At 34.1% G+C, this 22,654-nt stretch overlaps 1 protein-coding gene across 2 annotated transcripts in view; it reads left to right on the top strand.

Annotated features, from left to right (window-relative positions):
- LOC131168215 (TATA-box-binding protein) overlaps window positions 1-17,724 on the top strand; it is a 44,594-nt gene extending 26,870 nt beyond the window's left edge. For both annotated transcript variants that reach the window (XM_058127499.1, XM_058127500.1), the window contains exons 3-10: window positions 9,218-9,305; window positions 9,787-9,858; window positions 10,538-10,588; window positions 10,779-10,823; window positions 10,912-11,004; window positions 16,376-16,477; window positions 16,564-16,637; window positions 17,383-17,724. In XM_058127499.1, the coding sequence (XP_057983482.1) occupies window positions 9,218-9,305; window positions 9,787-9,858; window positions 10,538-10,588; window positions 10,779-10,823; window positions 10,912-11,004; window positions 16,376-16,477; window positions 16,564-16,637; window position 17,383 (526 nt within the window). In that variant the 3' untranslated portion in view covers window positions 17,384-17,724. The remainder of the gene's footprint in view (window positions 1-9,217; window positions 9,306-9,786; window positions 9,859-10,537; window positions 10,589-10,778; window positions 10,824-10,911; window positions 11,005-16,375; window positions 16,478-16,563; window positions 16,638-17,382) is intronic.
- Window positions 17,725-22,654: the final 4,930 nt, after the last annotated feature.

Raw genomic sequence — 22,654 nt, 5'->3', positions numbered from 1 at the left:
AGAAAACTAGGACTGAGATTTCTTAGAGTCTAGCTCTGATACCATAACGGAATGGTTAATTGTCCTTTCTTTTGAGAAGGTCTTTCATTATATAGGCAAGACTGCCAGTTATACAAGGAAACTTAAATTTGTACATGTTAATTTCATAGAGTGATCTTAGGAAACTATATATGGTAAGCCAGCTAATTTACATAGAGTGATTTTAGGAAGCTATACATGGTAAGTTAAATCTCCTCTCCTATTTGTAAAAGTATATACAGCCTAGATTAATAGCTAACAAGGCATAATTTATATGGTAAGCCAGCTAATTTACATAGAGTGATTTTAGGGAGCTATGCATGGTAAGCTAAATCTCCTCTCCTATTTATGAAAGTATATACAGCTTAGATTAATAGCTATTAACAAGGCATAATTTATGGCCTTCTATTGACAATACCTACCTCTATCTCAAGTAAAGATAAAGACATTCTGCATTCCGTTCCAACCAAATTCCCCCTCAAAAAGAGCACACCTTCACAGCCTTCCAGCATCCTTCCCTGTCCCAAAACTTGCAAAAGAGAATCAACAGCTCCTCCACTGATTTTGGGCACACCCAAATGTCGCCAAATGCTTCAAATAATATATTCCACAACCCTTGAGCAAACGACTGTGACAGACCGTTTGATGTGAATGTGGGACGGCAATGGTGGTTGTAAGATGGGATAATGGCGACAATTATGGGATTGATGGAGTGTGATAGTTTGAATATTTTTGGGGTTTGCATGTTTTAGAGAGCTAGTCAGTGCACGTGCGATTCACGTGGACAAATCAATTTATGAGTTGTTTATATTTTGTTATATTTGTATGTTATTATTATATTAAATTATGTCACATAATTCATTTTAATACCCTGTAAATTTTTGATACATTATAAATCAGTAGCACAATCTTAAAATATTCAATTAAATGTCTTCATATGTTATGATCATTTGGCTCCTCTTAAAATATAAACGTACTCGGGTTAAGATGTGCATTTGTAACTGCAGTTAGGCCTTTAAATGCTCATTCTAGATATGCACTTTGTAATTTTTAAGCATACTTTACTGTTATTCATCATCATTTGATTGGTGATATATCGGAAGAAAAAAAGAGAAACCCATAAAAACCAAAATGAGGCAACAATTCAACTTATTTTCTGTGGATTTAAGAAGCTGTGCAAAGTTTAAGCCATCACTAAAATTATAATATCTTTTTTGATATGTGAAGTATTTGACAGTGAATTTTTGAGCACAATAAAAAAAAAAAGTTTAGATTATGATCTTTGGCACAAATTTTGGCCCCAAGACACCTTCCACACCTTGTTAACTCCCTAAGCAAACAAAATAATGGTGGTTTGAAACTATATGAAGACATCTGTAAGATTTGTAGATGCACTTTTAACTGCCTGGAAATTATCCTGTAAAATAACATAATAGTTAACATTAATTAGACGAATATTAAGATTTATATAAACTAATGTAGGAGTATTATGATTTCAGTGATTTGTATAGGAGAAAAAACTGTAAGCAAATATTTTGACTAAATATCAAGTTCACTTGAAACCCATATCATTGCATGACAATTATGACAAAGATATAAGATTGACCCATGTTCAAACAGAGTCTATTTAAACTGTAGCACAAAACAATAAGTGTTTAATGCCCAGACATGTTATAATAAAGAAATCATGTCCTCGTCTCGAGTAACACTAGTTTTACTGCATTATTTTTATTGTACACTGCTATGGAAAATTCATTGTCATAAATCAGGCAGCTCATACACAACAGCCATCAACATTAAATGAGATCTAGACTGACATACCTCTTATTTAAGTTGGGCAGCTATACAGCATAGTCAAAAGCACAATAAATGGACACTTGGCCTTTTAGCAGCATCACTCATAACGCATAATATTGTTGCCCAGCCACGTGGTCCATGTCCTAATAGCTCAGAGTTTAATTTTAAATCACGACACCTTGAACAAGTTGACAATACTATGATAATTGGGAGAAAAAAAAACACAAAAAACTCCACCAAACAAAAAAAAATACTAGCTTGTAGCCACCTATGTTGTTTTTCACCAGTCTGGCCAAAGAATGCAACAGAGAACATATTAATTAGATAGAAAATAACAGGACAGGAAGCAAAACAAGCAATTCCTTGCAAACCATCCAACCTATCTCCCAATACTCTGCATTAGTCTAAACAAGTTAGTTTCTTAAGAAGTCTTATATGATAGACTTTCAACGCTTTTGGATGATGTTACAAGAATATAATCTGTGGACCATTTTGCATTTACGCATGCAGATAGATATTATACTTCAACATTCAATGACACTTTTGAAGCAATACTCTAATTACACTGATAACCATACTCTTACCAACCATTATCTTCTGTACTAATTTCTCAGTGCTTGCAATTTGAGCTAGGGCATTGTCATTAACTATCCATAATTCTTAGATTGTTTGTGACAGTTACAGAACTAAAACTTTTGAACTTTTCCTAGTGTGTACATTATTGTTAAATTTAACTGTCCAATTTTTGCATAACGAAAAGCACGCACACAGAAAATCCTTAACACCAAGACCTCCATAAGAGTGAATTACATAATGCTTTAAATAAAATAAGGGGATCAAGTATTCACACTTCTAGTTATCCTTTAAATTAATCTTATCTATTTTAGTGTCTAATCATCAGGGCCACAAAACTTTTAAGAGGCCAAATGGTTGCAAATGCATAGGTAGAGTATCAATTATCCTGAACAAGATCATGTCTTCATTTGGAAATCATCTCCGTTTGTTGGAATCATAAGCTCTGTAAGTGTACCATCTGCAATAATATAGTAACATCAGCATCAATTTAGACGTGAATATCTCAAAGAATATTATTAAATAAATAAAACAGTAGATTATCAAGGCGCTTCTGAACGCAATATTATCATCCACAATTTGATTGACCTTATTATCATGTAGTTTTATTTTGAATTTTGATGCGATAATCATTCAACTACTCACTGCACAACCTTAAGGCTCTCAGTATCTTCGGACTTTAGATATTTCTTTGTCTTTCCCTTTTCTATTTTCTGCGCACAGACATGCAACATTACCATAAAAGGGTTAATGATACACCTCTAAATAAATTTGGAATATAATACAAACCTTCTGCTTGGAGGGTGAGAATGAAAGCAAGTGAAAATATAGAAAACACTGATCCTGCACCATACCTATTTTTGTTTCAGAATATGGAAATAATACAAAACTATGATCTTAGAGAATGAACAACCAATTGGCAAACAAGAAGCTCTATAATTTCCACAACACTGTCAAGCATCAAAATAACTAAATAAATAATACTTTAAACTTTTCTGCTTATCTACAGCCACAAACATAACAAATTTTTGTTCAAAATTTTCAAAAATATTTCTTGTAGTATCGCTGCAGGCACAGTTGTAATAGCATGAAATGTATTCATCCCCAACCTGGAAAAATTGATATGTGATGGCATATATTATATAAATAATTTATTTTAAATAAGTTTGCTTCTAACAATAAGGAAAAGAATGTCTTTAAAGTTCTTAAAAGCAGCAGTATCATCTAGCTCCCTCCTCATATCCAAAGGATACAATTTTCCATCAACTAATGTAAACGATTCATCTGTATGAAAGTGAAGTTCAGATCTGGTAACTGAAAGCATGAAGTTTTTTAATAAAATCTGACAGTGAACAATCTAATGCTTGTTTTTTCTTGACAAAATCAAGTAGTTATTGCCATTCTAGAATAATAATTTGTGAAGATCTTTAAGGGATTTTTGGTTAAGGTTTCAGAAACAATTTTTCTGTATCCATAAGTGCAGGATACAAGTAATAAAATAAAAAATTCATGTTTGATTAGGTGATTTCAAAACCCGTTTTTAGAAATGTATCTAAAAGCACCCTTAAAAAATATAGGTTTTCAGGAAACGATTTAAAGATGTTTTCTTGTGTTTGCAGATACTATTTTCTGGATGCAATGAAGACACAGGGTATGGAGTATAGCCTATTTTTTAGTGATAATAATAATAATACTACTAATAATGATTATTATTATTTTATTAACAATTGCCCCTTGGATCAAGCTTAACCAAATGCAGTTTCACTGTTTTCATTTCCAGGAACAATTTCAAAAAAAGCAAACCAAACAGGTTTTTGAGTATAAAAAATACATTATAAGATCTCTTGCTTTATTTGTAAAAACAGCATGCATAAACTTTTTTCTGAATCCTTAACTAAACGGACATACTGACCTAAAAATAGACTGAAATTTACTCTTGGTTGTCGAGAAGAAGTATAATGCATTTAAACTAAAATTAGCATGTAATTAATGAAAATTTACCTACAAAAAGCTGCTGTCTGCATGAATTCATAAACAAGGAGCAGTGCTGCGTCTTCCAAACAACATCCCAACAATTTAACAAGATCAGGATGAGAGAGCCTTGCTAGAAATTTAAGAATTAATATGTATGTATATATAACATCCACATATTCTGCACCTTTTTAAAAGAATCAAATAATATTTTAGCTTATAAAGTTCTGTAATATTTTGCTGCTCTAATGATAATATTTTCAACAAAACCTCCTTTAAAGTAGACCTCTATCTTTTATTAGAATATATATATATATATATATATATATAGTTTTTCTATAAAAAAATACATGTAGTTTTGGATGAGGAAAATGTATTAACAGCTATCCAAAAGGATACAATAGGAGGAGAACAAGATGTCCTCAAGAGATCAAAAGGAAGCAAAAGAAAGCAATCAGAGAATTTCATTAACGTGGCCGTCTAATCTCCAACCCGATTGGGCAGCAGCACACCTCACCCAAAGGAATGGCCCAAAATGAGACCAAGTACATGGTTCTATACCATAACAAACTTGGAGAGGTAGTGCAGCAGCAGCAACAACAACAACAAACCAGTCCTTTAGACCCACTAGGTGGGGTTGGCTTCCTGAATCAATTTCGCTAATTACATGATTATGGACAATTTCTTCTGACAAATTTAGGGTTATTAAATCTTTACTATCTCATTCTAAGTTATTTTAGACCCCTACCTCTTCTACTGCCCCTCACAGTGAAAAACAAGTGAGTTAGTGCAATTCTTGAAAATTCTTACGTTCTCTCAATCCATTGGGTCCATAAAATACCAAAAACTGCATTGCACCATAGAACTCCTTCCCAACTCTTGTTGAAACCACAATACCTCACCTGTATGAAATTGCCCACCGTTCAAGGAGATGCCTAAGCTACACCAAAACAAGAAAAGAGGGCACTCTAGAGATGGGATGCCACCTTGCAATGAAGGAAGAGTTGAGCATTGGTTTCATTGGATTCGCAACACAACACACACATGGCATGGTTGAGGGCTTTGAAGATCTGTAACAAATTGTGTGTTAATCCTGTTCAGACTCACTGTCCATGGAAGTCTAAATCTTGAAAGGAACCTTAGGTTTTCAAATGATATGGATACAAGGAAAAAAATTGAGGGAAGGAGGTTTAAAGGGGTGAAGGAAGAAAAATTTAGTGGAAAAGAGGGTTAACGAATCGCCCTCCAAAACCCTCTCCTGTCCCATATTGAGTGGAACAAATAGATTCAAAAAGATAAGCATAATGGAAAGCTCATTGATTTTCTTTCATTGCGATCCTGAAAAAATAGGAGGCCCAACGAAAGAGAGCCCAAGAGACGAAAAGGTGATAGGTGCATTGTGAAGGTTAGATAGTCTAAATAGGTGAGGCACCGTCAGCTCTAAAGAATCCTCACCCGCTCAAACATCCTCCCAAAACTGAACCCTGTTGTCATGCCCAACTTTGAATTGGGTGAGGGTAAAGCAAAAGACAAGCAACTTAGGACACAAATTTCCATGGGATGAGAAACATTAGCACTTTCTTTAGAATCCCACCCATTCTGATGAACCCTATACTTTTATCACCGTAAAGAGTTAACCTCTATTGGAACTTCCACAATCATTTTTCAAGTATAGATATTAACAGGTTGTAATTGATCATCTTGATGGTGCAGTTCCGAGTACAGACCATTTTCTGCCTCTGAAGATCCCACAGCGTTAATAATTCAATGCCTGCGATGTTCAAACTTACAAGAACTCCCTTGTATCTAATGTTGCAGTGTATTAAACTCAACTGCATTTGAACAAGACATTAAGAACACCTTATGATTGAGGTCACAAAATGTTACCTAACATTATAAGGCATTAGAAAATAGAAACTACTCATCTTATAATCTCATCTGATTGTTGTATGGAGATGACATAGAAGGTGAGTCTATATCTACTTTGATTGGGAATGCTATTGGCCAATGCATTGTTGGAATCTGTAGTCACAAATCTTGAAAAAACTAGGCCAAAAATCTAACCCAGCTAGAATAGCCAATTTCAAATCTGCAGTAGCATAGATTTAGGACACACATGTACCCAATGTGTCCTAATTACATGGTAGCGTTTCTTTAATTTTCGCACCCAACTAACTTGACAAATAGAAAATGCAAGAATGACATAGAAATGCAAGTAATGATAATGAATATTGAATTCAAACACAAACTGAGTTCTTAGTTCAAAGAGAATGAAAATACCTAATCAGAGAGAGATTATACCAGTGGCAATGATGGTGTCTGAGCTTGTGAAAATCGAGCAATATCTTCTTCTTCCTCTTCATCATCATCATCTTCTTTGTAGAATTTTGAAAAATCACCCTCCTACCCACCATCAAAACCCTACACCATTCACAAATCGGCTGCCCAACCCTCAAATTGGAACTCAGATCACCTTGGCGACTCATTGGAAAGCATGCAACAATTTTGATGGAGAACATAAGCTTCTTGGAAGACGATCTTCAAATATCTTCAACAGATCTTGAATGATTATTGGGGCGAGGTACAATGAAGAGATAGCGATAGAGAGACAATGAGGTAGTGGGGCCGATCCAGGTAAAGTAGAGAAGGATTAATGGTGCAGTGCCAACACTGAGGACCAGAAATGATCTAGTTCAATGGTTTAGAGAGAGTGAGAGAGAGGAATGAGATGAGGAAAGTAGCACAGAGATGAGAACCAAAATGTCGTACCAAATTTGTTGTGCATGGTCATTCCATCTGTTGAACGGACTGTGGGAATCAAAACATAAGCAAATGTGTTTAAGGATATTATCATTATTCTGAAACTTGTTACAAGAAAACTATTATAAAATTTGGTTTTGGATTTTAGGTAAAATTTGGTTTTGGATTTTAGGAATGGTTTAAATGGAGGATATGTGGGGCATGATTTTATGCATGATATGGGAGAGTGGAGATCACCCAATGCTTCATCCGTGCCACCACTTGGTGTAAATTTTATATAAATGGGGGACACCAAATGAGTGTTTTTTATACCTATAATGTTGCATTACCCAATGAAAGTTGTGAATCTGTGATAAATACTTATTTAATCAATAACAAATAAGTTAACTGAAAAATTAGGATTCAGGGTTTGGAGTGCTCTGAGGTCACAAAGTCCTGTTTTAATATATATTCGTGTACATCATCCACACATGTAAGCACTTATGTATGTATTATCTTGAAAGAGTTACAGTTGGTTTCCTGTCATTGAGCTCACTGCTGACTGATATGATTCCAATATCACTGAAGATGTATGGCAGCTTGCAGAACCCACATTTCAATTGTTGTAACATATGCCTTCCGGTGTACGGTGATTGCGTGGCTGATTACAGAAATTATAGACACACCTATTTTGAGGATTTTTTTTATGTTTTTTCTTTTGTTTTGTTCTTTATTATTATATTTTTTTATGTGTGGGGCTGGGGGGGGGGGGGTATAAGTGGTACGATGAGTTTCAGATAATATGCCCCAAAGCATATTTTCATTATGATTATTTGGTGTTGTTATGCTGATAATTTTCAACAAATGTTCCTGTCGTTGTTAGACTGCATAAAGCTAGCTCACACTTGCAAGTTTGTTCAGTCGTGCAACTCTGCTTTAATATACTAATTAAATTTTAATTAATTAATTTTCCTGTCTAAGTAATTGAATGGTTTAACTTTAATCAAGAGATAGGAGTTTTCAGTATTTTTTTCTGTGATGGTTTGCATGCGGGTATTTGTGGCTCTGCTCAAATCTGCGAATTCAAATTGAGGTGTATTTTTGGCCAATAACTTTATCCTCCAAGCTTGGAGAGTTGCTGTGCATCTAACTTGTTTTGGTTATTTTAAAATATTTTGAACATCAAAGCTCCATTTCCTTTTCTTCTGCCACCTAAGTTCACATTGACGAAGAAGTTAAAAATAACCTTTAATGAACCTCATGCAGAAGCAATTGATCCATTTATAATTTGAAAAGTTATATAGTAATCACGTATGCTAGAGTCATGTATGTCAGAACTTAAAGACTGTTGCTAATGGTAATAGACTCTAAATGTAAGATTTATAGGTGGAGAACTGGAATTTGTTTCTCAACGAGCTCTGCTTTAGGTGGCAGAAGAAATGGAAATGGAGCTTTGATGTTCAAAATATTTAAAAATAACCAAAACAAGTTAGATGCACAGCAACTCTCCATGGTTGCTTTTTCAAATGGTAATAGACTCTAAACAAATGTTAAGAATTTGTTTCTTTCTTTTTCAATTTTTTTTGAGTGCTTCATACAAATTCTTAACATTTGCTTTTTCAAATTCTTAGAGTCTATTACCATTAGCAACAATTTGTTTCTTTTTTCAATTTTTTTTTGAGTGCTTCATACTAATGTTAAGAAGTTGCTTTTTTGGTCATCAATGCTGTTTCTTTAAATGGTTGTAACCAAACTGTTCGTTATAAATTTATAATGACTGTATAGAGTTGGGGCACCTCTATTCTGTGACATCATTCTTGTCAGAAGAGATTGAGTTATTTTTCATTTTGAAATTGATATATGCATGTCCTTGTTGCATGGGTTTGTATCTACATTTGAGCTAAACCCATATGCAATGGAGACCTGTGATCTTCATTATGTTTTCAATACAACTTTTAGTATCTTGGCCATATTATACCTTTTATCCACTGGGGATGCATATCTTTTCCAGAGTCTTGGACATCTAGAATAGTTCTTGGCGAGAAATCGTAAAATATAACCAAGTGAGAATTCAGATTGTGTTTCTGGTTTGATAAATCATGTTATTCCAAATTTCTAGGAACATTGTCTCAACAGTTAATTTGGACTGCAAGTTGGATCTTAAGACCATTGCATTGCAAGCCCGTAATGCAGAATACAATCCAAAGGTAAGATATGTTTTTCATCACATTCATCTGTGGGCATTGCTGGGTATTTTTCAATTTTATATATATATATATATATATATATATATATATTATATTTAGAGTTGTTATTATATATTATCAACTCAATATTTCTTTCATGTATAATGTATATGGATTCAATTTTTTTTTCTACATATTCTTATCAGATTTTATTGATAAGTTTTAAAATTTTACTTTTTTTTTTTAAATACTTATCTCAGTTTGTCTCTTATATGGATTGGAAGAACCCTGCTCTTGTGAAAATGGCTTGATTGAATCATTCAAATTTTTAAAAATTTATGATTGATAAAGTTCCATGTAGGGCTCTAATTATTGGGGGCTTGGAATCTGATATGACTTGACAAAAGACGTTTTAACTTATTCCTCTAAGATAATTGTATTTCCTATTTCATTGAAATCTTCAATGTTGTCTCTCAACTCATATTCTGCATTATTCTTTCAGCGTTTTGCAGCTGTAATCATGAGGATAAGGGAACCAAAAACTACGGCATTAATCTTTGCTTCTGGAAAGATGGTCAGTTCCCAGATAGGATCGGCATATTTTTGATTGATGACTGTTGGAACTCTCTAAAATGATTATTTGTATTATTGGTATTAGTGTTTAATTTTTTTATTTTATTTTTGTGTTCTCTTTCTTTTTTTAATACTATTTGTTTAATGAATTGGTCTTACTCCAATATTTTCAACAAATTGTATTCTAAGCTATATTTTTATTTCCAATTGTTTATAAGTTTACACAAGGCAGGGGAGTTATGGTTGTTCAGGGAGGTTTTGCTGGCTCCTTGTAGTTAACTGCTTGCTACCCTGAACCATAGATTGTTTAGAACTGTACATGTGGGCAGTAGAATTTCCCTGAATTTGAGCACCTACACTCTGCTTCAACGATTTTTCTAATCAAGAATTCTTTGATACGAATCAAGTTGGCTCCCATCCCTCAAATGTTCAAAACTTATCTTTAATTTCAATTTAATTGTTGTTTACATAATCTATCCACCTTTCTGTTTAGAGCTTGTATTTGGCATCTTCTTTCATTGCTGTTATGATGTGTTTTTATGCAGTATATGGTCCATTGAGGACAATGAATCATTTTTCTTTGTGACAAGATATTCGTTGGCAGTCGTTTGATAACATTTTTGTACGTTTTCTGAGGGCCTTCTTAATTCGGATACGCTTTTTAACTATATTTTTTCCAGGTTTGTACTGGAGCCAAGAGTGAACAACAGTCAAAATTGGCCGCACGGAAGGTATATGATGCCGTCCAATTTGCACAGAAACTTTATGATTATCTTGATTTTTTATGGAAAAAGTATGAGAAAAAACGTTGTGGATTTTCGTCATGAGCTGACAATTATTTTGAGAAATAGAAAGCAAAATTGTCTTTGTAAGATCCTTTTTAATTTTAAATGCTATGTACATATATATATTTTTTTCCAGTATGCTCGAATAATCCAAAAGCTTGGATTTCCAGCAAAGTTTAAGGTACTAATTGCTGTTTTGTGTTTAGCTTCTTTTCAAAATTATATAGTGTTATTGTTATGTGTTAATGCTGATGGCTTGTGGGCTTCAGGATTTCAAGATTCAGAATATAGTTGGCTCCTGTGATGTTAAATTTCCCATTAGGCTTGAAGGTCTTGCATATTCCCATGGTGCTTTCTCAAGTGTAAGTGATTGTCTCTATTGTATTATATGTTGTTTGTCTCCTTGTTAAATACCAGACATGCAGTAAATCCACCCAAAAGGACAAATTACATTGCCCTCTCCTGAGGTTTGGTGGTATTGCAGTGATGGCAATTAAGTGATGCTAACTGCTTTAAATTTAGACATTTATACCCTTAACAGAATGATGACATTATATAACTTTTCATCTCATTCTTCTGTTCTGTTCTCTCACTTCTGCTGCTGCTTCTTCTTACTAGTTGGTCTTGGCCTTTAACCATGGTCTTAAATTTCCAAGAAATTGTTGAAATTTATCTCAAAATTTCCGCTTTCCACAGGCATCACCCTCAAAATTAAAATGGCCATTAATTTTCCATTTTTCAAAATTTCCATGAACCATCCCAAAATTTACTAAAGTCTTGACTGAAATTTGTCGATATTTTAGCTATAAAATAATGTTTTCTTGAAATTAAAATTTTAGAATTTAAATCCAAATAGAATTTTATCTTAATTAATCTTTTTTTATTAAAGCTAAAAATTCTTACAAGAAGGATATAACTGATAGCTTTCTTTGAAATTGTATTAAAAATTAAAATTAGATATAAGTAACTGTTGGATTACCACTTTACTTAAAAGCTTGAGCTGTTATGTTGTGGACCAACAATGCATATCAAGCCTTAACACTCCCCTGCATGTGCAGCCGGATAGCACATGGAGAGATAAACAAACGATAATCAACACCATTATAGGGAATAATATTATTCTTAACAAACAAACAATAAAGGTGGTCAGCAAGACTAGAACCTAGGACCTCTTGGCAACTTACTCTGATACTATGTTTAGATTACCACTTTACCTAAAAGCTGAAGTTGTTAGGTTGTGGGCCAACAGTGTATATAAAAGTCTTAACAGGAACAGCATTTTATTTGATAATTTATATCTAATTATACTTGTATAATATTTAATAAAGGGCAGCCTGCTGCCCTGCGTTTTTGCAAGAGGCTGTTTTCTTGCCTCACATGGCGGCAACTTTGCCATTGCGTCTCGGCCCCCTTCTTTGTATAATATTTAATATTTAACTGATTTATGATTTTCATTTCTTTTAATTGGATATGTTCAATCTTATTATTATATTACAGTTATTGCACCTTCTACACCAGGTATGCGTTATTGCTGTATTTTATTTATGATATTGTAGTCCAGAATCTTGCATTATTATGTTCATAAACTATTTCTATAGTTTCATAAAAGAATTCCATGCTATACTATTACTAATAATTTCTATCATTTTTAAAAATTGAAATCAAAAGTGACATTGATATCAAAATTTCTTTTTAAATTTCTGTATCTTTGTAGTCTCACAATTTCTTAGCTGAAATGGAAATTTAAGACCTTGTTTTTGTAACAAGCTAGGAGCATACTAGATGATGCTCTAGCTTGAGGGGGAGTGTTATGGCGTTACCAAGGTCTTAAATTTTGATTTCGACTCAAATTTTGAAGCTCCAAAAGTACGGAAATTTCGACGAAAATTTCGATTTCAATGTCAATTTCGATTTTAATTTGAAAAAATAATGGAAATAAGTAGTAAGCATGGAATTATTTTATAAAGCTTTAGAAATGATTAATAGACAACAATTTAAGTTTTAGGACTAATACATTACAAGTAAATACATCTATGCTGTCTATGAGGTGGAGAAGTTGTAATATAATATGTGCATCAAACATATTTGTAAGCTAGTGTCCATTAAACATATTTAGTGATTAGTTAATACAAATGAAATTCATAAACCATTTAAATATTATTTATTATACAAATAATGATAATTTAGACATGAATGGTTAAATAAAATGTTGTTGTAAATTTACTTTTTCATAAATTTCAAAAGTACTTGTAATAATATTTTGTTTCGATAAAAATAAATAGAATAAATTAAGAGGGAAATTTCACTTATCTCCAAAATCTCTCATTTGCATTTCAGGGAAATTTCATTGCATAGTTCAAATTTCGACAAGTTTCGCTAAAATTTCGAGATTTCGATAAATTTCGGATGATTCGTTGAAATTTCGATGGATATTATACAAGACGGAAATCGACTGCCATTTCGATTTCGAGGGTACCAGAAATTTCGACGGAAATTTTGATAATTTCGTGGAAATTTAAGACCATGGGCGTTACTATGCAAAGGAGCATTATTATCCTTTTATGCATGTGATATATATTAAAAATAGAGTGGGAGATCTAATCATTCAGTTTCCAGTTATCAAAAATTTCTTTTTCCCTGATTCTAATTTCTATTCAACAAGGCTGATCAGATAAGGAAAGACAATGTTCAGAAGCAATTTCAGATACAGAAATGGGAGAAAGATTGACTCTGACGTAGATTTTGTACGACAACCATATAAGTGAGAATAGGATTATCTGGGTTTGCTTGAAAAATGAAAGTTTCTCAGTGAAGTCTTATTGCTCTTTGATAAGAAAAGCAGGGGAGGGGAGGTAAGTGCAGCAAGCTTCCCTAGGGAAGGCAGTTTGGAAAACAAAAGTTCTGACCAAAGTTGCCTTTTTGCATATTTTGGAAAGAATCCTTTCAACCATCTGATGAAAAAGGGGTCTGCACTATCAGATGCTCTTTTTCAGAAATGATTGTGGAGCTGTAAATCATCTATATTTTTTTTTGACATTGTAAATGGGTGAGAACATTGTGGAACTTGCTAGATTAGGAATCTGTTTGGTAGTGGTAGATAAGGCTGGATTAGAGCCGCACTGGTGGAGGGCTTGGAGGGGCATCAGATACAGAATGAGGGATAAAGACTTGTAGGATGCCATTTCAATGCTCATATACTGATCATATGTAGGGGAATGAATAGGGGTGGGAAAATAGAATAGAAAGGGTAAGTGGTTAACTATGTTTTTAGGCTCAGTAGTTCCACTAGAGCAATTTTGGATACTTTCTGAATTTAAGTGTTTTTGGGTGGTATCTGACAGTTTTATTGCTTTCTGTGCTTGAAGATTCTTGGAGTCCTTTTAGTAATGTACGCACAATTACTTTTCACAAAAGTTATTTGAATCAATGCTTGGACAAGGATTTTGTTCTTTTAGTGCCAGAACAAACCTAGCCCCAAATTTCTAATAGCTCCTACAGCAGTCAAATGTGCAAGGCAGGCTGCATTTTAAAATTTAAAAATATTCAACAGAGAACATTAATGACTAGTATATTACATATTTTCAATAGCATGCGATGTTCATGCCATAAATTCCAAAAAATAAAAGCAGAAATAAGCAGCAGGAAACAGAAAAACAGAAAAAGCAGCAGCCAAGAAGCTCTGATTGATAAATTGTAGAAAACATAATAAAAAATGTCAAGAAAAAGAAATGCAATACAGCAAAGCAGAAATTTCATGAAAAAGTTGCAGAAATTCCCCTAAAAAGAAACAGCAAAATAAAAAAGGCTGTAGATCAGGCCAGAAGAAAGAGGATTGAAAACACCAGAGTAGAACCAGAAAAAAGTGGCAGAAACTCTCAAAAAACAAAAGAAGAAGAATCAGAAAGATAAAAATGGGTTCTGCAGCAGTTGTGACTGAGAGGCAGAAGAAAGAAAAAATGGGGGTCACAGCGGCTGTGACGGAGAGGCAGCAGAATCACTAATTTTAGTTGATCAAGAAGAACAAGAAAAAAAAGAAGAAAGAGGGGAGAAAGACTTGGTTGATCAAGAAGAAGAATAAGAAGAAGAAGAAGATGGAGAAGAAAAGAATTAAAGAATAACCTGATTTTTTGGTTGATTGCAGCTTGATGGATTCTGGATGTGTGGGCCACAGTGTTTATGATTGAGAGGCAGAAGAAAATAAAAATGGTGGTCACAGCGGCTATGACTGAGAGGCAGCAGAATCACTAATTTTGTCGATCAAGAACATGAAAAAGAAGAATAAAGAGAGACTTGGTTGATCAAGAAGAAGAAGAAGAAAAGAATTGAGACTAACCTGATTTTTTGGTTGATCACAGCTTGATGGATTCTGGATGTGTGGTTGATGACTGCTTGAGAGTTGGCCTTGGGAATCTAAGGTTGTCCTTCAATCGCAACTCTGCCTGTCTCATCAGATGCTGCTTTTTTTTTTTTTTGGGTTGCCTCAAGAGAATGCTGGCTTGCTGAGAGTTGAGAGATGTTAGATGCAATATAGAATGAGATATTTCATTGCTTTTGACCTTTTTAAAATAATATTACACACAGAGATGGGTGCAATTTTCTATCCAAAAAAAAAATAAAAATAAAATCAGATGGATGTGATCGAAAGAGGAATTAAACTATGTTAATAATGAGGCTGTGCCCTCCTGCACCTCAGCTCACCTCTTGCACGTTGCTTGCATCAAACCCTATGAGGTGCAAGCCTCATTGCTCAGTGCACGTCCTGCCTAATGGAGTGCCTTTGACTGCTATTGGCTCCACAATTTTATCAAGCTGCTCCATTATAACACTTGGGGTGTCTAGAAAATGAACTTGAATTCTTTATTGTAACTAAGAGAGAAGCATCAGCTGGACCTTTGGGCCAGAGATTGGATTCCACTAGAAAAGCTTGGGGAAGGGGGTTAGGAGAAAACAATGTTATTTTATTCTTTAATTATTTTATTGTTCATTTTCATTTCTAATCTTCAGATTTGTTTTGGGTTTTGCTAGAGTTAATAATAATTATTTATTATTTATTTTCAATAAAATGTTTACAGAGGGGGAAAAAAAGGAAGGGAGGTGCCTATTTTTTTCTCCATCAAACCATTTTTAATGTGATAATTGATAGACCACTTAATGAGGCATAGTAACTAATATGCCAATAGCAGTTAACTTCAAGGGATGTAACTGTAATTTTTCAAAACTTAGTGATGGTTCCTGTAATATTACTAAATCTCAGGAAGTTAATGTAATAGAAAAAAGACAGAAAACCAGAGCTGTAGCTTGGGGGATTGATTCAGGACTTTGCTTTGGACAAATGACTTCTGTTGATAAGCTCATATATTATTCTTGGATCCTTGGATGCCACTTGTCACTTTTTTTGGATTCCTGAAAATTTATCTTTTAAGGCTTAGAAATTGTAAATAGTTGGACCGATTTTAAATTGGGAATTATGTCAAACTATATTAGGTGGAAGTCTAGAAGCCAGTCTAATATTTAGATTTGGGCTGCAATTCTGGGAACAAGTCACAGAGAATGATTTGACTGGGTGGAAGAGGGCAGGATGCGTCTGCCATCAGATTTCTGGGAATAATTCTGAAAGCTTTCTTCTTATTTTAGAATTATTTACAACATCTGTGATATTCTTGAATTAGTTTGGAGCTTGCTGAATTTGTAGACATACCTTCTTTGTAATATGGTTTGTGTTTTGTTGGTCAGTATGAACCAGAACTCTTTCCAGGTTTGATCTATCGAATGAAACAACCAAAGATCGTGTTACTAATCTTTGTGTCAGGAAAAATTGTTCTTACTGGAGCTAAGGTGATATGATTTCCCATTGCTGTTGTTCTACCTCTTTTGGTTTCTGTGACATTCTCTTAATTGGCGCTGTATTGTTGATTCTTTAGGTTCGAGATGAGACCTATACGGCGTTTGAGAACATATACCCAGTTCTTACTGAGTTCAGGAAAAACCAGCAATGGTATGCTCTTAATTGAATGCTTTTCATTTGAGTTTTTGGGAGGATTGGGTAGAGTTGAGTTTGGGTGCATGGATACAATTGAGGTTGTTTACTTAATCATTTGAAATTCGGTACATTGATCAGTTGGTTCTTTGTACAGTCGTACATTCCCTGCAAGGAATTGGCAATGTAGTTGGTGTGTTTCTGTTCTTTATTTGTTATGTTAGCAGGGTTTCATTTTCTTCACTTAATTCTATGTTTTATCGGTGAGGCTGCATTATAAGTGCCAAGCAGGGGCTTTTAAAAATCTAACGAAACTTTCCAATTTCATGAAAAAAAGGTTGTACTTTTTTTCTTTTTCTTCATCATCATCTTCTTTTTCTTCTTTTCTTTTCCCCCCATTTTTTCCCCGGGAGCGGGTGGACATTGGTTCCTTTTCCTCTTGTCTAAAATATTCAAAATTTAATTTCCTTGTGCTGTGTTCGATTGTTAGAAGATGATTATAGGAAGTGAAATGAAAGATTGGAATAGGGTTTGGTGTGGCTGTGGTATAAGAGTCGGAAGTCTTCTGTTTTTCCCTTGTTTGTGCCTTTGTCATTGTATATATATTGAAGAGGATTTTGATTTCTCTCTCTCAATGTATAAAATTTTTAAAATTTTTTCTTTTCAATGGATACACCTAGTACCACTTCTGAATTTTATACCCCATTTTTATTGAAGAAAAAAAAAAATGCAAGCTCACCTTGTTTGTAACCATCTGTTGCAGATTTTTACGGGAAAGGCAAGCATGAAACTGTGTTCATGGAAAATTTTGCGACGGGACACCATGTTGGGAGCGTTGAACCTGGATTAATCTGTAAATAGGTGAAAGATATTGTGAATCCTGTCGTTGGTGTTTTCAAGATTAATTAAAAACGAGGACGTGGGTTCCCTTTTCTGTCACCTTCTCTTCCCTTTCACCATGAGAGTTCCTAGTGTTTGCTTGACGCTCTTGTTGACGGGACTGAAATTATAATGAAAAAAACGGCTGAAAGTGAGCTTTGTGCTTCCTGACATTTGACATCCTGTGGATATTTTGAATGAACTTAGCTGAGCTGGTTTTTGTTTTTGTTTTTGTTTTTGTTTTTGTTTTTATGTTTACTTTTATTTTAGGTTTTTTGGGTGGAATGGTTCTAATATGACGTTCTTGAAGTCGGATACAGCTGAAGTGTGGAGGTTGAGGTTGCTCGTCCCTCATTTCTTTTGGATTCAAGGCTTCATAGATAGAAGCCTCAAGCGTTCGTTTAGCAATGGTACCAGAAACATTCACACAAAATTCATAATGAAAAAAGTTTGAAAAACAACCTTCCTTGTTTCCCATTTGTCTGCATATAAAAAGGTTCAAAAGCAGAAGAGGGGTTTTGTGTTGGGGCATCATGGAGAGAGTGTGCCGCATTGCCTACTCTGCATGCACAGTAGGCATGTAAATTCAACAAATTTGGAATGGGTGGCGCATAACATGAATCTCTCTTGCTAACAATGATCAACCTTGCTTATCCCATCAAATTTTTTATAAGATAAATTTATATATTCCTATCCCCATCTCATTAGAGATTCCTTTCCTATTGGATACTCAAATCATCTCTCGTGCTGCCGATGTTACTAGAACATAATACCGTATCTTTCGTATAATTGTATTGTTGATAAATCCTAGCCTCGTTAGTAGATTAACATGAAATATAATGGAAGTATTACATTAGTAAATTCTTGTAAAATAAAAATAATACATTAGGAGGATTAGTACACAAGCATTCATATATTTTATTTATTTATTTATATTCGGGGCAGGTTTGGCTTAAACAAGGCAGGATGGAGCGGAGCAAATTTGGGGTATGAGAATATATTTTTGTTACTTTGAACCCACCTAAAAGGGCAACCTAGTGCACATAACTCCTGCGTATGTGGGGTACGAAGAAGGGACGGATCACGACAAATCTATAGTATGCAGTTTTGTATTTTTGCAAGAGATTCTTTTCACACCCTAAACTCATAATCTCCAAGTAACGTGGCGACAACTTCACCATTGTGCCTAGCCCTCCCCATTTCATTCCAACTACTATCCCTAATTTGTTTGGAGAACTAGCCTATATATCCTTAAAGAAACAAATTAGGATGATATATTTGCCAACTTGAAACGAAAGCATTTTGCCCATTCATTTTATCCTCCTTGAAAATCTTACTTTCAAGATTCCAGTAAAGGGGCCCAATAGGCATCGAGGAAATCAACAATATTTTGGTGACGATAATGGTGGCTAAGCAAAGGAAGACTATGAAGTTGAAAAGGATGGCTTTGATGCAAGTTTTGGTGGTGACGATGATGATGGTGGTTAAGCACAGGAAGCCTATGATAGTTGGTTCTAGTGATAATGAAGAATATGAAGTTAAAGAATGTTCGATTTGAAGGCAAGGGCACCGACAAAATAGAGGTGGATTCCAATGAAGATGATAATAGATGAACAAAGAAAGGCTATGAAGTTTTCAAATGGATTTTGGCAAAAATGATGGCCAATAAGAAGATAACGACTATGAAATTCATAAATAGATCCGAATAGGCTTCCAAGTTGGGGAAGTGACCTCTTTGCTACTTATAATAATGATTCTGAATCTAGAGATCATTTGTTTTCTTCAATTGCATGGGTCTATGATAAGTCTTCTTCGGAGCTAAAGCTTTGCAAGCTTATCTCTTAATGGGATGATGAAACTATGAGGTTAGCTAGTTTGTGGTCCGTCTTTATTGTATATCTTTCAAATTTTGTCTTTAATGTCCATTTTTATTACATCCAAATAGCAAGAAATAAAGTGTTGTTTTAGAATTGCTTCCTTCTATAAAGGAGATTTTTTCAAGGGGAGATATTAGAGATTACGTCTAGGCAAAAGGAGATTCGAAATTAGCTTAGTGTAATTTAGTTGTTTTGTTGCTTATGGTTATGTATTATGTCCTTTGTAAGCTAATATTATTCTCTTACCTCTCTTGGTAATAATCGACCCCCCATTTTGTATAGCGCTTTATCTAACTAAACGTTGAATTTTCTTTTTGTATGTTTTAATTTTGATACCTCTAGGGTCTTTTCCTAGGCATGGACTCTCATTTTGCTCATTCTCACCACCTGATTCAATCATGTATATAGATTATTTTACAAATTTTTTTAGTACATAATAATAATAATAATAATAATAATAATAATAATAATAATAATAATAATAATAATAATTAATGGGCCCAAGATTTCGATAGATTTGCACACAAAAAAAAGGGAGTTTTCAATGGGTTGATAAATGTAAATAAATTAAATAAAAAAAACATTAAATCAATTATTAATCACTCTCGTTTGTTTTAAAATATATTGATCAATCAAAATTGATTGACAATTGCCCCCCTCCCCCTTGCCTAAAAATAGATACTTCTCCAAGAAAGAAAGTTGGGGGCGGGGGATTTCCTATATTAAAAAAAGAGAGACAAAAAAGTAAGATGGAAAATTGCCAAGGAGAGAGAAATGAAGAGGAGGATTTCCTATATTGAGAAAAGAGAGACAAAAAAGTAAGATGGAAAATTGCCAAGGAGAGAGAAATGAAGAAAGGGAATAAAACATAAGAGATTGGAGAGATTGAAGTAAACTAGTGGCTGCTCACAGAAGATTGAAAGATAGAAAATTAGGAATGACTTTGACAGGATAATATTAGCAAAGGAAAGTGTAAAAGCTGTAGAAAGGAATTTAGACAGAACCAAACAAGAGCCTAAGAGTAAAGTACCCAAAAGCTCTCTCTCTCTCTCTCTCTCTCTCTCTCTCTCTCTCTCTCTCTCTCTCTCTCTCTCTCTCTCTCTCTCATTTTAACTAAAGCATGAGTCGATTTGGATATGATTGGGATGAATGTTTGAATGATTTAGCAAAATTTAAGACTAAATTAAATGGCAGTGCTTTTGGAAAACGACATTTTGAAATTTGAAATTGGGCTTGATAAAAAGGATTTTGTAATTCTAAAATATCTTTGGTTTGCCTTAGCATGCGCCTAATTGTTTAAATCAAAACCTCGAAACAGAATAAGAAAATTTTTTGTAAGCCCAATTTTATACAATTTAAACATAAGTCTATCCTCCAACTAAGCCTCCCACGCCAATCGTCATCTGCCACGTGGTGGGTGACGTGATACTAACGTCACCCTGCCACATGTCACCCTTATGGATTTAAAAACATAAAATAAAATTTGAGTCACCCATTAGCTGCCACGTGTTTTCACGAATCACTATCAGGTGGTGGCTATAGATGTCACCTGCCATGTGTCACCCTTATGGATTTAAAAATAAAAATAAAAATTGAATGACCCATTGGTTGACATGTGGTGGCTATAGGTGTTTTCCTGCCTTTGCTTCTATTCCTTAAATCGTGCCAACTTAGTTTGACCTAGGTCAACACAAGGCTGACTATTGACTCGGTTCAAGCCGGTTGAACTAGTTTGACTTCTTGAACCACTCTAGTGTTATTTAATGTTTTTAAATTTATTTTTAATTCAAAAAAGGAAAATAAAAAAATAGAAACAAAATTAGATAAAAATAAGTAAAAAATCATTGTGTCATTTTTTGACTTAGTGGAACCAAAAAATTAAAAATATAAAAAAGGATAAAAGTTCCTAAAAATCTTAGAAAATTGCAGAAAAATTTTGGATGTATCCAGAAAATTATAGAAAATTTTTGGAAATTTGGGAATGTTTTGAAGATCCTTTCTACTTGAATTTAGTGCATTTGCATGAGTATTTTGCATGTTTAATATATATATATATATATATATATATATATATATATATATATATATCATATTTTGTGTGCGTGTGCATGTGTGCGTTCAGATGATAAAACAAAGGGTAAAGAAGTGTTTCAGTGTGACGTTCCGATTTCCATAAAAATTTTTTTATTTAATTTCTTATCCACACCAATCGGCCACGTCATCAATTCTGATACCATGCATATAACACGACCCACATTGGGTACTGGGTATACCAGGTCATAACATAAATAAATCACCTACCAGCGGAAGTCATCATATATAAACAAACCACAACAAATACACATACTAGAGTATATTTCACCCAAATCCATACACATATCCAAAGTACATTCCCAAACATAAAAACCCTAAAAAGTTATCCAACTCCATCTAACACACTCACCTTGTATATCAGGGTCCCTGCTCCACTCTATCTAGGAGCTTTATCACCAGCTCGATCCCGGTCTCCTGAAAAGTTTAATACTTGGGTGAGACACATCTCAGTAAGACGGAATAAATTATTAACAGTGTGTGGCAATATGAGTGTAGTTGTAATAATAAATAAAGCTTTCGCAAACTGTTAATCATCTGAGCAAATAATGGTATATACATATAATCACATAGATATTCAACATAGCTTTTATAAGCTTTATCCATTGATAGCTTTGTTGTATTCCCAAGAGGGGGGAGGGGTGAATTGGAATTTTAAAATTTATCTCCTAGGTTAAACGAGATAGCCGTATAACACAACCTAGGGTCTTTCTAATCATTCACCAATTGTGCAGATAATGATATGTGGAAATTAAATCATGCGCAACATTCACAATATAACATACACGTGCGGTAAATATAAAGTGCAGAAATATAAATAGACACATGATATGTTATCAGGGTTTGACCTATACTGCCTATGTCCCCGCCTTGGCACACCCGCACAAGGATTACACTATAAGCTCACTTAACGGGTGGAGTGGCACCGTTTACAATCAGGTCAATTAATGGGGTTGGCCTCAACCTACACCTTACTAGGATGGTGCACCTAACTTTCCTAACCAGGTCTAAGCCAATCTGGGACTATTCAACATGGCTAGCCTCCCTCTTTAGGCCCATGCCTGGAATACAACGAATATGTATAAAATTTTGTGTACACGGAAATGCTTCTTACACAAGCTAAAATGTACCACTAAGCACAATCACAAATCAATGCACCTCAAGAATGTATAAACTATAAGTTCGGTG

Source organism: Malania oleifera, chromosome 11 (assembly GCF_029873635.1).
Source record: "Malania oleifera isolate guangnan ecotype guangnan chromosome 11, ASM2987363v1, whole genome shotgun sequence".
Taxonomy (NCBI): domain Eukaryota; kingdom Viridiplantae; phylum Streptophyta; class Magnoliopsida; order Santalales; family Ximeniaceae; genus Malania; species Malania oleifera.
The sequence above is the reverse complement of the archived record's forward strand: the minus strand, read 5'-3'. Positions and strand labels throughout refer to the sequence as shown.